This window comes from Rhamphochromis longiceps, linkage group LG12 (assembly GCF_057381845.1).
Source record: "Rhamphochromis longiceps isolate RC_006_pf linkage group LG12, R_longiceps_female_GT1.1, whole genome shotgun sequence".
Taxonomy (NCBI): domain Eukaryota; kingdom Metazoa; phylum Chordata; class Actinopteri; order Cichliformes; family Cichlidae; genus Rhamphochromis; species Rhamphochromis longiceps.
The window spans coordinates 15,898,916-15,911,915 of record NC_140568.1 but is presented as its reverse complement, the minus strand read 5'-3'; the positions used below and the strand labels follow the sequence as shown (position 1 = coordinate 15,911,915).

Genomic DNA, 13,000 nt, shown 5'->3' with positions numbered 1-13,000 from the left:
GCATCACAGCACGGACTGTAACACAACCTCATCAAAGAAGCGCAAATATGATGACAATTATATTTCGCTGGGGTTTACGTGTATAAATATTGGTGGATTTCCCCGGCCACAGTGTGTTATTTGTGCAAAAGTATTGTCTCAGAACTCAATGAAACCTTCACTTTTGCGCAGACATTTAGAGACAAATCATCCCCATTTGAAAAATAAACCAAGGGAATATTTTGAGCGACAGCTAAAATCACTTTCAACAAGTAAAACCTGCATTCAGGTGCCAGATCTTATGAATAAAAACAGACTACAAGCATCTTACATGGTCAGTTACAGAGTGGCTAAAAACAACAAACCCCACACTATTGTGGAGGACCTCATTCTCCCTGCTGCTTTAGATATGGTAGGGACAATGTTGGGGGAAAAGGCAAAAAAGACGATACAGTCCATTCCATCATCAAACAATACTGTCTTACGGCGCATCAATGCAATGTCAGAAAATGTTTTACAGCAGCTACTTCTGCGCATACGCCACAGTGAATGTTATGCAATACAGCTAGATGAGTCCACGGATGTGGCTGGCCTGGCGCATCTTCTCGTATATGTGCGCTACATTCATGAAGGAACCATCAAGGAGGACATGCTATTCTGTAAACCGCTGGAACAAAGGACAACTGCCGCAGATATTTTTCAAAAGCTGGACACATTCATGAACACACATGGACTCGTGTGGGACAGATGTGTTGGCATCTGTACTGATGGCGCACGGGCCATGACTGGGAGACACGGAGGTGTGGTTTTGCGTGTGCAAGCAGTCGCGCCAGATGCCTCCTGGGTACACTGCAGCATCCACCGAGAGGCTCTTGCTGCAAAGGGAATACCTGTCCGTTTGAAACATGTTTTGGACACGAGTGTAAAAATGGTTAACTTTGTGAAAGCCAGGCCGCTGAACTCCCGCTTATTTGCTGCGTTGTGCAGCGAGCATGAGACATTATTACTCCACACAGAGGTTCGCTGGCTATCTAGAGGGAAAGTGCTGACCCGTTTCTTTGAGTTGAGGGATGAACTTAAAGTTTTCTTCAGTAACCATCCCTTTGAGCTGTCTGAACATTTGCATGATGAAGAGTACCTTACCTGCCTGGCTTATCTGTGTGATATATTTTCTCGTCTGAACGAGCTCAATCTCGGATTACAAGGCGTTTCTGCAACTATATTCAATGTTCAAGATAAAGTTGAGGCCATGATAAAGAAGTTAAACCTTTGGAAGAACTGCTTGGATACAAACAACACTGAAGTCTTTCCTGTGCTGCATGATTTTCTGTGCTCTAATGATCTCACACTATCTAAAAGTGTAAAGCGCGAATGTAACGTGCACCTTGAGGAGCTGGCGGTGCAGTTACGCCGATACTTCCCAGAGACGGACGGCTCAAATGATTGGATACGTCACCCGTTCACCGCCGTGCCTACTTCGTTATCACCGTCTGACCAGGAGAGCCTAATTGAAATCGCCACAGATGGATCTCTAAAAGTTGAACACGCTCAAAAGAACCTGGCGGATTTCTGGATAGGGCTGCGCACTGAACAGCCCGCGCTGGCTAAGCGCGCTGTCAAGACTCTGATGCCTTTCGCCACCACATACTTATGCGAAAAGGGATTTTCTGCTTTAACAAACATGAAAACAAAATACAGAGCAAGACTTTGTGTGGAAAACGATTTAAGACTCAGCCTTTCCCAAATTGAGCCAAACATTGAAGAGCTGTGTGCCTCTGCTCAAGCACATCCATCACATTAAATAAAGTTCTGTTTAATGAAAGTTCATGGCCTTTATGCTCTCGACAAAAAAGTGAATTCTAATAAATCCTTTGATACACTGCTAGTATTAAGTAGTAAAGTTTGTTATTAAAACTCTGTCATTACTAAAAAATATTGATAAATTCATTTGGTGGTGAGAAATAATCGACTGTGCAGTATTTATCTTTATGCATGCGATATTGAAATGTATTTATAGACACTAATTAAGAGTCGTTCGTAGTAGGGGGTATGCGGCTGAGGGTGACATGTCTCAAGGGGTACGTGGCTGGAAAAAGTTTGGGAAGCACTGGCCTAGAGGGGTAGTAGTGAGTGTTATCTTAAGGCATGAAACCTGCATGGGTTTTCACTGAGGATTATTGTGTCACTGTTAATGATGACTTCTTTTTTTTTTTGAGTTAAAAGTAGTTTTAGTTAGAATGATTATTTTCTTTGTTTCCCCAGTGGTGCTTTGTCCAGGGCGTTCCCTTCCTTTTGCATCACTTGGGGTATGTTGAACCTATATTCTTTCCAATGGCCAACAGGGGGCAAATCCTCTGGTTTAATAGGAACCACTATTGTATAAAACAATCCATTCGTTAAGCGGTGACGTATGAACCCTGCTTCCGGGTCCAAACTACTATTTATTTATTAAAGCTGTTGTGTTTTTAACATGTTTTATTGTTTTGTATCTTGTTCTATTTCATCTGAACAAGCTCCTGAAAACAGTTACTGATCACTGTCGGCCTCTCTGTGTTTTTATTATCACTATTCATTTTAAAGCTCGATTTTTAAAACCTTATGCTATTACTACAGCCCAGCCCATGCAGCAGAATATTAATGACTAACCTTGTATTGTGGATGGATTATCTCAGTTGTTCCCCTCAGTTGTTGAAAAGTAACTATTGCGTTACTTTAAAAAAAAATTTAACCCTCTGGAGTCCAGGGTATAATTGGCCATTTTTACCTACTTTTTGATTTGACCTCTACATTTCACCTTTAAAAACTATTTACTGTGCCTTGTTTGGTATCATTCTTTTTAGCACAACCTCACGTGTCTGAATTTACAGTTATGTTTTCATTTTGACATACTGTATTAACACAATTGATCTAAAATCAGACAAAACACATAAAGTCAGAGTAGAAAAAGTTATATATTTTTTTGTAACAACCACAGACATGTTTATTGAATCATATTTCATACATTAAATGCAAACATAAATTGTCAATTTTTTAATCATATGCACAACTTGCATTAAACACAACACAAGACTTCTGGAAAAATGTCTTTTGGACCACCTCGGTTATGCAGAAGTTTGTAAAATAGTGATGAAAACAATAATCTATGTTTTCATGTTCATGAAAGTCACTGTCATGAACATGAAGTCATGATTAAATGAAGTTGATTTAAATGAAGTCATCGTAGGCATCGTAACAGATACGTTTCCTCTTGCTAACCACCTTGGCCAATATGTGTGATACAGAAAACATGGATGAAAAAGTTGTTAAAAACTCCTTTAGTACATAAGCAAGGAAAATGTTGATGTTAATGGAGAGGGGAAAGCAGCTATACCCATGTCTGGCCTAAAAAAAAGGGAAGTTGACTAGGTACAGGCTCTCAACACTATCAGATTGCACACAATAAATTTTAATAGATATGTTGTCCTCACAGGACATATAATGAATTTAGTAAATACTTTATATTCAAGTAAATTTATATTCAAGTAAATGAGCTCAACCTTAAACATACAGTCAGGGAAAAAAATGATTTGAACTGAAGCTGACTTTATAAGTTCCCCCACTAACAAAGAAATGATCAGTCTATAATTTTAGTGGTAGGTTTATCCGAACAGTGAGAGACAGAACAACAACCAAAAAATACAGAAAAATGCATTTCAAAAAAGTTATAAATTAATTTGCATTTTCATGAATGAAATAAGTATTTGATCCCCAGCAAGACTTCTGGCTCCCAGGTGTATTTTATACAGGTGTCAAGCTGACATTGGGAGCCTTCTCAATTCGTTACCTGTATAAAAGCTGTCCATCATTCATCATTCCAGATTCCAAACTCTGCACTATAGCTATGACTAAAGAGCTTTCCAAGGATGACAGGGACAAGATTGTGGACCTAGGCAAGGCTGGAATGGGTTGTAAGACCATTACCAAGCAGCTGGGTGATAAGGTGACAACAGTAGGTGCGATTATTCGCAAATGGAAAAACCATAAAATAACTGCCAAACTCCACCCAAGATCTCACCTCGTGGAGTTTCAATCATAACGAAAATGTTGTAGAACCAGCCCAGAACTACTTGGGAGGAACGTGTCAGTGACCTCAAACCAGCTGGGACCATAGTTACCAAGAAAACAGTTGGTAACACACTATGGCGTGAAGGACTGAAATCCTTCATTGCCTGTGATGTCCCCTCCTCAAGAAAGCGCATACACAGGCCTGTTTGAAGTTTGCCACTGAACATCTCAATGATGCTGCCTATAACTCCAAGAACACCATTCCCACCGTCAACCATGGGGAAGGAAACATTATGCTTTGGTGGTGTTTTTCTGCCAAGGGGACAGGACAACTGCACTGCATCAAAGAGAGGATGGATGGGGCCATGTACCGTCAGATCTTGGGTGAGAACCTCCTTCCCTCAGATAGTGCACTCTAGCAATTATCCAAAACACACGGCCAAGGCAACAAATGATTGGCTCAAGAAGGAGCATGTTAAGGTCTTGGAGTGGCCTAGTCAGTCTCCAGACCTTAGAAAATCTGTGGAGGGAGCTGAAGGTTCGAACATCAGCCATGACACATTAGGGATTGGAGAGGATCTGCAAAGACAGATGGAACAAAATCTCCCCTGAGATATGTGCAAAACTTGTGGCCAACTACAAGACATGTGCAAGACCAAGTAGGTTTTGCAAAGGTATCAAGTATTTATTTCATTCATGAAGTGGAAATGAATTTTAACTTTTTTGAAATGCATTTTTCTGAATTTTTTTGGTTAATGTTCTGTCTCTCACTGTTCAAATAAACCTACCACTGAAATTATTGACTGATCATTTATTTGTTATTGTCTCTGCTTGCCTTTTTTGTTAAAATCATAGCACGCCACTGCCAACACTGACAATTGTAAAAAGACTTGGTGGGTTACCAGACGATACAGCAGCAGAAGGAGTGGCAGAAAGTAAGTCTTGAAGGGATGATGAGCTAGAACTATGAAGGCCCTGTTATACAGTGTCCACTGCATCGTACAACAAAATGGACATCAAATTGACAATATACATGCTGTCGCAAGCTGCTGTGTCTGCTGGTCATGCACCTTTTGATTTTTGTAACCTGGTGCATTGTGCTGCTGCCACCACAGCCAGATGATGTATCAGTATAATGATATATCAGTCCAGAAGCTCAGAGATTCAAAGATTGTACAGGGGGAGATGTTACAACAGTTTGAATACATCAGACTTGAACAAAGTGTAATTAAAAACCTCTTTGCTTTTAGTTTTAATTCTTCTCCTCCAATACCTGCGCTGATGTGGAGGTTTTGTCTGTGTGACGACCGTTCAGTGGAATACTGCAGTGGGAGCCGGTGCCTCAATGGCGAGCATTGATAGATATGGCTGTGTGATGATGTCAAGTGCAAAGCCACCTATGGGGTGGTTATAATGGGACCCTTACACATGAGCATAAGGCAGTTCTGGCAGTAGTACAAAACTAGACTTGTGAGTCAGGTCAAAGCAAATAAAGCAGCCTACTCACACAAGAAGGATAAAGTGATCTAAGGTATACGAGCATCTCCTGTCTTCTTCATTTCTTTTCCTCCTATAGTGCTATAAAGAATCAATACTACTCGCTTGCTACTTAATCAGGAAGTGAATGTGAGTCTGCATCGTTGTTTCCAACTGTCTCAGGTTCTTCCTGTCCAGATTAAAATACAATTCTGAAACTAAGTGGCAGGTCAAATAATGTGAGGCCACAATTGTGGATGGGTTGGGAAAGCTTTGAGTGACCTAATTTGTGAACGCAGATAATGACCAATAATGGCCAACACACTCAGTCAGGAGCAGCACAAATTAGTGGGTCACAAACAGCAGATGTGATGAGGGTGCAAGTCATTTATTAGCAAAACAGGCACAGCTTGTTACGTGCAATCTGAAAATACAGGACAAGTGCAAACATTCCACATGCACCTCGCTCCAAAAACAACAATCTCATAACCTGTGTGAGACAACACAATGGACAGCAATATGTTCTGCAACATATGTAATGTCTTGGGAGAGTAACCTGGACAGCTCAGCTGGAATCAGGGTTCATGTAAAGAATAGTTTGCTTTGCTACAAAGTATTCCTCTGTATTAAAGTGTAATCTGTGTGTAAAAGCTGATGTGACAGATGTGTAGGACAACATAGTGCTATGTAATTGATGTAATACCTGAAAGTAAAAAACACAAAAAACAGTTGGCTAATTAATATTGCAGGGCTAAGTGTGCATACTGCTGACAAACCGTGAAACATATTTTTGCCTTGACAGGAGTGTTTATTGCTCCATGAGTTATTGCATGCATTGAGTGTCGAGAGCTGCAGACATCAAAGTGGTCTCATCTTCTTTGCACATTTAAGCTTAATAGTAGCTTAATAGGTCTTGATGCATGCTATATCATCCAGGTAAGGAAATCCCAAAAAAGTTGATTCTGTTCATCTGGATGTAGCGTTTTCAGTACTCATACGAGTGACTTCTTCAGACTGACTGCAGGTTTCCCCAATGGCACCTTTGCACAATTACTGAAACTAGCAGCACTGACAGATAATGGGCTGTGAGGTCAGTTTCTTGATCTAGTTAAATGGATGGCATAACACAGAAGAGCTAACTTGTCAGGCCAGCAGTCTTTTTACACCTACACTGGACACTCTGTTGATGATGAGGATGTAGACGTCCTGGACAGGGTGGAACGCTGGTTTGAGCAGAGAGTCAAGAAAGCCATTTATGTGAAAAGGGAAAGACCATCTCTGAATCAGTTCATTGTCAGTGGTGCTAGTTTCAGTTATTATGCAAATGTACTGTGTCAGTCTTAGCAGTCAGCTAAGACTGAAGAAGTCACTTGTATGAGTGACAAAACATTTCTCCCACTGAACACGTTATGTCCACATGAACAGTATCAGCTTTTTTGCTTAATGAACCTTTTTCTCAAGCTGAAATGTTACAACAGCTATTTAGAATGTTTGCCAAAATCACAGGCTTTTATTTTTGGATCTTTTTAAAAAATGAGTAACTTTTGCAAATTTTTGGCCTTTATTAAGGGGTTAAATATGCACAAATGCTTAATGCGCTAATACAACAAAATAACACAATAGCACAACAAAACCTGACACTTACTGGTTAGCAAAGCTTACATGCATAGATCCAGTGGTATCTTGGTGTGATTGCTACAAATTTCTCTACTCACTCACACACACACACACACACACACACACACACACACACACACACACACACACACACACACACACACACACACACACACACACACACACACACACACACACACAAACAAGCACTTATTTCTTTGGTGCCTAAAGTCACGATCTATAAATTTCTACAAATTTAAAGTGTTTTAAAGTGGAAACTTAGGTAGTCCAGTGCTGGAAACGTCTTGTTTGCAAGTCAAGGGTTTGGATTACCTTGAGAGCAGCTGTGAATATAAATGGCATGATTTGTTTGAGTAAAGTGCTGTCATCTGTCAGACGGATCACCCAAACTCCCAGCCCTACAAAGTGTAGTGACAGATAATACTGACTGATGAGTATCCAAAACGAGCAGTGTGACCAGACTTCAAGTAGCCTGGATGCACAGTGTTAGGAGTGCTGTTTGGTTTGGCTTGAAGACTAAATACATCATTGAATTATCCATGCTTTTTGTCATCTTAATAAGCTCAATGGAGAGCATCAGAAAGAGGAAATAGCAAGCTCAAATTTCATAAAGCACTGTCATATCACCTTGGATGTGTGCGTGTGAGGGAACAGAACCTTCGGTCCCCTCATCCTTTACTGCACCCTTTTCTCGTCCCTCGTTATCCCGCCTTCCTCTCTCTTCTTTGCTTTTCTCACTTTCATGTCCTCCTGCAGTACGTGAAGCTGATATGGCAGTGGTGAGCAGAGCGCTTTAACAAATCGACTGTATGAATTTTTAATCAACCACTGATTTTTATGCTGATGTTTGCCTCACACACCCATCTACAAAACCGAGGCAACAGTCACACAAGGTTACTGGAGGTTTCTGTCTGTGAATCTGAAATACTAGAGTTTGCAGAAGCTGCACTGCATGAAGCACACCTTTAGACCATTAGGAACCACCAATGCACTCAAAGCTAGCAGGAAACCTGCAGTTGTTTAAAACCTTTTAACACAAGTAGATACTGTTTTTTGTCTGGTGTGATGATAAGGAGAGGCAATTATGATTAACTGTGGAGTACACTTTCCAGGTTGAAAAGCAGCACGACATGTCTGATCAGCTGCACTGATGTTTTCTGTATCACCGACGTGCAAGTCGAGTAATAAGGGAAGGGCAGCAGACTGACAGGCACAGGGGAGGGGAAAAAACACATAACCAGAAGCATTCTGTTACCTGAGGGTGAACCTCACTGAAGGTCTGCTCAGTTTCAGCTGGCAGATCCTCATCTGAAATTTTACAAGTGACTGGGAGAAGTTTTATGGAGGTCTTGGGACATTAAACACTGCAATCTTACCTGGGAGCCTAAGTTGATGGGGAAATCGACAGCCTGAAGCCAGGTTTGATCACTGTCTTCATATGACCTCTGAGTACCACATGTGGGCGATAAATCTGCATAAAATTTCACACTAAAACAAATTCAGTCCACCGAGAGAATTCAGAGAGTCAGTGCCGCAGTGAATAAGAAATGAATCATCGTGTTTAATAGATCTATACTTTTAGCTCAATATTGTCTGTGTGGAAATTACTTATGATCTGCTGCTTCATTTAAAAGCAATTAGACTGTTTGTCCTGCATCAGTTATCCACTCCAGGCAATCTACTAATTAGAAATAATTAGAAAGCAATTATTTTTGATTTCCAATTCATATCAACAAACAGCTGTATAGGAAACATTTAAGAATTAAAAATGAATGATTAAGTATAGGTACAAAGTGCACATTATTCATAGAAAGTAGGGGACATGATGAAATGCAAATATTAGGCTGTAAGGTTTTATGATCAGGCCCATGTTAAACAATAGCATCACCAGGCTATTGTGATGGCACAGGGGTTAAGGTCATAGCAGTGTTCACTTCAATCTCACAGGATTAAGGGGGATATATTCTAATATTTGATAGCACAGTCTTGTAGAGCAATTAAATTGGATGAGCCAGTGGCAGACCCTTCTGCATATCCAGTTGGTTATTTCATGCAATGCATGCTATTAAAACAGCTGTAACCACCGACTTTTGCTGCATATCTGCAAACACTTTGCAGCGGGCACATGGGTGGATGTGGCTCAGGAGGTAGAGCAGGTAATCTGCTAATTGGAAGGCTGCTCCAGTCTGCATTTCAAAGTATCCTTGGGCCACATACTGAATCCTAAGTTATTAGAAATACATTCACCCAATGTTTGTGTGTGTGTGAATGGGTGACTGAGACATGGTGTTAAAACACTTTGAGTTCAAGTTGTGCCCGTTCACTAAATTAGTGTCATATCTGTTGTCATTGCTTTGTGCTTCGCGTCACATATGAAAGATCAGGGAGGTCTTAGAATAGAGCTGTGCCACCAAATATAAATGACTGCTTTTTCCTTTTTCAGACCTCTTTTTCAGACCTCAGTGCCACTGTATTCCAGTAGGCATACACTCACAGACTTTAACTGAGCTAAGACTGAGGTGAAGTCTCATGCAATGATCCCGCGTTGGTTGGAGCTCCATCAGTCTCCTAAATAGCTCCCCCGACGAGCCTGATCAGCAGCAGGTTTGTGTGGGGCTTCAGGCATGGCCAATCCTCTAGCAGGACCACGCCCATCAGGCCTGCAGGTGCTTGGCATCCACACACACATATATATACACATATACCTACACACGCCTACACATACAACAAGTGGAAAACCGGAACAGAAGCATAGACTTACAAATACATATCACAATAACAAGTCCATAACTGCTCAGGGATCCTGGGTCGCTCAGACTGGTTGAAGTAGCAGCAGGAGAGGGAGAGAGAGAGAGGCAGTCGCCCCATATATCGGTTGTTAAGCTTAACGCTGGAATGCTTTACAAACATTCAGAGATGAACTTACACACTTGCTTTACTTCTCTCTGGGATAATTTTGTCGGAGATGAAATGCCGGGTTGTTAACGAGGCTCAAAATGTCACTGGAGAGTGGCATTAGTCGAACATCCCTTCAGCGGATATTAGCTACTCACAAATGGCACCCTTACAAACTCCAGCTACTGCAGCATCTCAGCGAGGATGATGCAGATTGGCGCACAGAATTTGCAGAATGGGCAAAACAAAAATTGGAACAGGAACCTCAGTTCACGCAGAAGATTTTGTTCAGTGATGAGGCAAACTTTTATGTGAATGGTGAAGTTAACAAACAAAACCACCGCTATTGGTCTCACACTAACCCACATTGGATGGATCCCTTCAAGACTGTTGGAACAACAAAAGTCATGGTTTGGTGTGGTATATGGGGTACAACGATAGTGGGTCCATTCTTCATCAATGGAAACCTCAAGGCCACTGGATATTTGAAATTGCTACATGATGATGTGTTTCTCTCTTTATACACTGAAGCTGGCACGTTCCCTGAGTTTTTCCAGCAAGATGGTGCACCACCACATTATGGGTGCCAGGTCTGAGCATTCCTAGATGAACAGTTTCCTGGAAAGTGGATTGATCGTTGTGGGCCAGTTGAATGGCCCCCAAGGTCTCCCGATCTGACCCCATTAGACTTTTATCTTTGGGGTCATCTGAAGGCAATTGTCTATGGTGTGAAGATACGAGATGTGCAGCACCTGAAACTACGGATACTGGATGCCTGTGCTGGCATTTCTCCTGCGGTGTTGCTGTCAGTGTATGAAGAGTGGGAGAAGAGGGTTGCACTGACAATCCAACACAATGGGCAGCACATTGAGCACATTTTATAAGTGGTCTGAAACTTGTAAATAACTCATGAAAGAATAAAGTTACGTTGAAACCAAGCACACCATTGTTTTTCTTGTGACATTACCAATAAGTTTGATGTGTCACATGACCCTCTTCCTATTGAAAAAACAAAAGTTGTATCCAAGATGGCCGACTTCTAAATGGCCACCATGGTCACCACCCATCTTGAGGAGTTTGCCCCCTCACATATACTAATGTGTCACAAACAGGACTTTAATATCACCAACCATTCCCATGTTATTACGGTGTATCCATATAAATGGCCCACCCTGTACAATAAGTTAGAATGAGTAACTGTTGTCTCAATGTTACTCTGTTTGCTGCTTTGCAGTCACCACCCTGTCAGCCTGGGCCTGGTAATATTATCTCTGTGGTCATTCATACTAAATGAGCATACAGCAAGCCCTGACACAGCAGAAGAACCCTCAGATGTGGCGTGCTTTTTAAGTGTGTGTGAAGTTTAAGCTATTATCGGTGATAACCTCAACCTTACCCTAACCTTAATATTATGTTTTAGAAGCTACTCTTCAAGTCTGGGGGTTGGCACTCCTATTATCACTGGAACCATTTTGGACTTTATACTCCAAATTATTCTTGAATGAATATGGTCATAGACTTCCTAGTCTTGCTTACTTTTTGAATCTAAATTCCTGTATTTTTGGTTACCAAAGCTTTATAGAGGCCATCTGTGAGCATCTCTCCCAGTGCAATGTGGGGCACATTAAAGATGCTTTTATATTCAAGCTGCTTACAAATGCTCAAGGATATGCAGTCAATTCAATCTCCATGAGTCAACTACTTGGTGAAGATTATGAGCACCTATTTAAATATATTCCAACTGCTTCTTTTCCCGTCCTCTCACTTCTCTATCTCTTTAAACAATTAAACCAAGATCCTGTAATTGACTGGAGACGTGGACTTACCCGATGCTCCCACTTCTCCAATAGTTTGCTGCCATTTCTCAGCCACTGTAAGCTATAGGACTGGAGGAAAGGATGAAATATAGGCAGGAGGAATGAGAACAATTGTGGGGGAGCCATTCATGAACGTGAAAGCACAGCACATGCTCAGACTGAAACAGAGATGGATGATGCTACTCAACCAGTGAGCTCTGATCATATTTAGTGTAGTTTGGATAATTGTATATCCCTGTAGTGGACCCAAATGTCAGTGAGGTATAAATGTCAAAAGTCTCTTCCCCTTTTTCCTGTTGTCATTCCTTGTCTGTTACCGGCACTGTAATGCCACTGTCATGCCACCAAACCAGCTCTTCTCTCTCCCTCCCCTCTCATGCCTTAAGTAAACTGCAGAGGTTTTACAATGTCCACATCATTGCCCTGGCAAGACTTACAAGTATATAAGTAATGTAATCACATTTTCTTCATTCAAACACATATTTGCATTCATCTTTGCAATGAGCTGCAAAGACAACCGGAGACACCAATACACCCAAAGCATCACATTTCTCTACTACACTTGAAAGCTCATCAAGAATCACCTAACCTCGAAATATATCTTTTTTTTTTTTACCAGTCTTCCTCTGTCCCATGTCTGCCTGATGTAGGGCCAATTCAGTGTCACTCTGCTGTCACATAAAGCAGAAACAGATGAAGTGTTTCAGGGTTTCTTTTCACAATCTGACAATGAGGTGGACTCATGTTCCGATGACTATTTTGAGAGATACTGGTGTGAAACATTATGTGGAACTACATGATGTAGTGCTTTTTTTCTAGCCAGTCATGCTGTGGCTCATATTTGATGGTGTGGGGAATAAAAATGAGTGTCTTGCATTTGCCACTTCACACAGTTATAATTTTTTCTAGCACAGTGCGGGATCAGCTGCCTGTTGCTAGGTTGACCTGATTCTTGGTAATGATTTGGCTGTAGGGAAAGTGTTTCTTACCATTCCAGAAGCACTGATGTGAGTGTTCATGCTGAGCTTGCGCTTGATGTTTCTTCAGTTTTTCTGGCATGCATCGTTAGGTGTGCCCAGGCTCATAAGCTTGGTGATTTGGTGGACATTTCGAGACACATTCTTGAACGGGTCTAATGTTCTACAGAAATA

At 41.3% G+C, this 13,000-nt stretch overlaps 1 protein-coding gene across 1 annotated transcript; it reads left to right on the top strand.

Annotated features, from left to right (window-relative positions):
• The first annotated feature begins 400 nt into the window (after positions 1–400).
• Positions 401–4,442, top strand: LOC146657092 (zinc finger BED domain-containing protein 5-like). Its single transcript, XM_085426772.1, has 3 exons — positions 401–1,631; positions 3,837–3,967; positions 4,209–4,442. Exons 1-3 carry the CDS (start codon positions 401–403, stop codon positions 4,440–4,442), a joined length of 1,596 nt encoding a protein of 531 aa, XP_085282898.1.
• Positions 4,443–13,000: the final 8,558 nt, after the last annotated feature.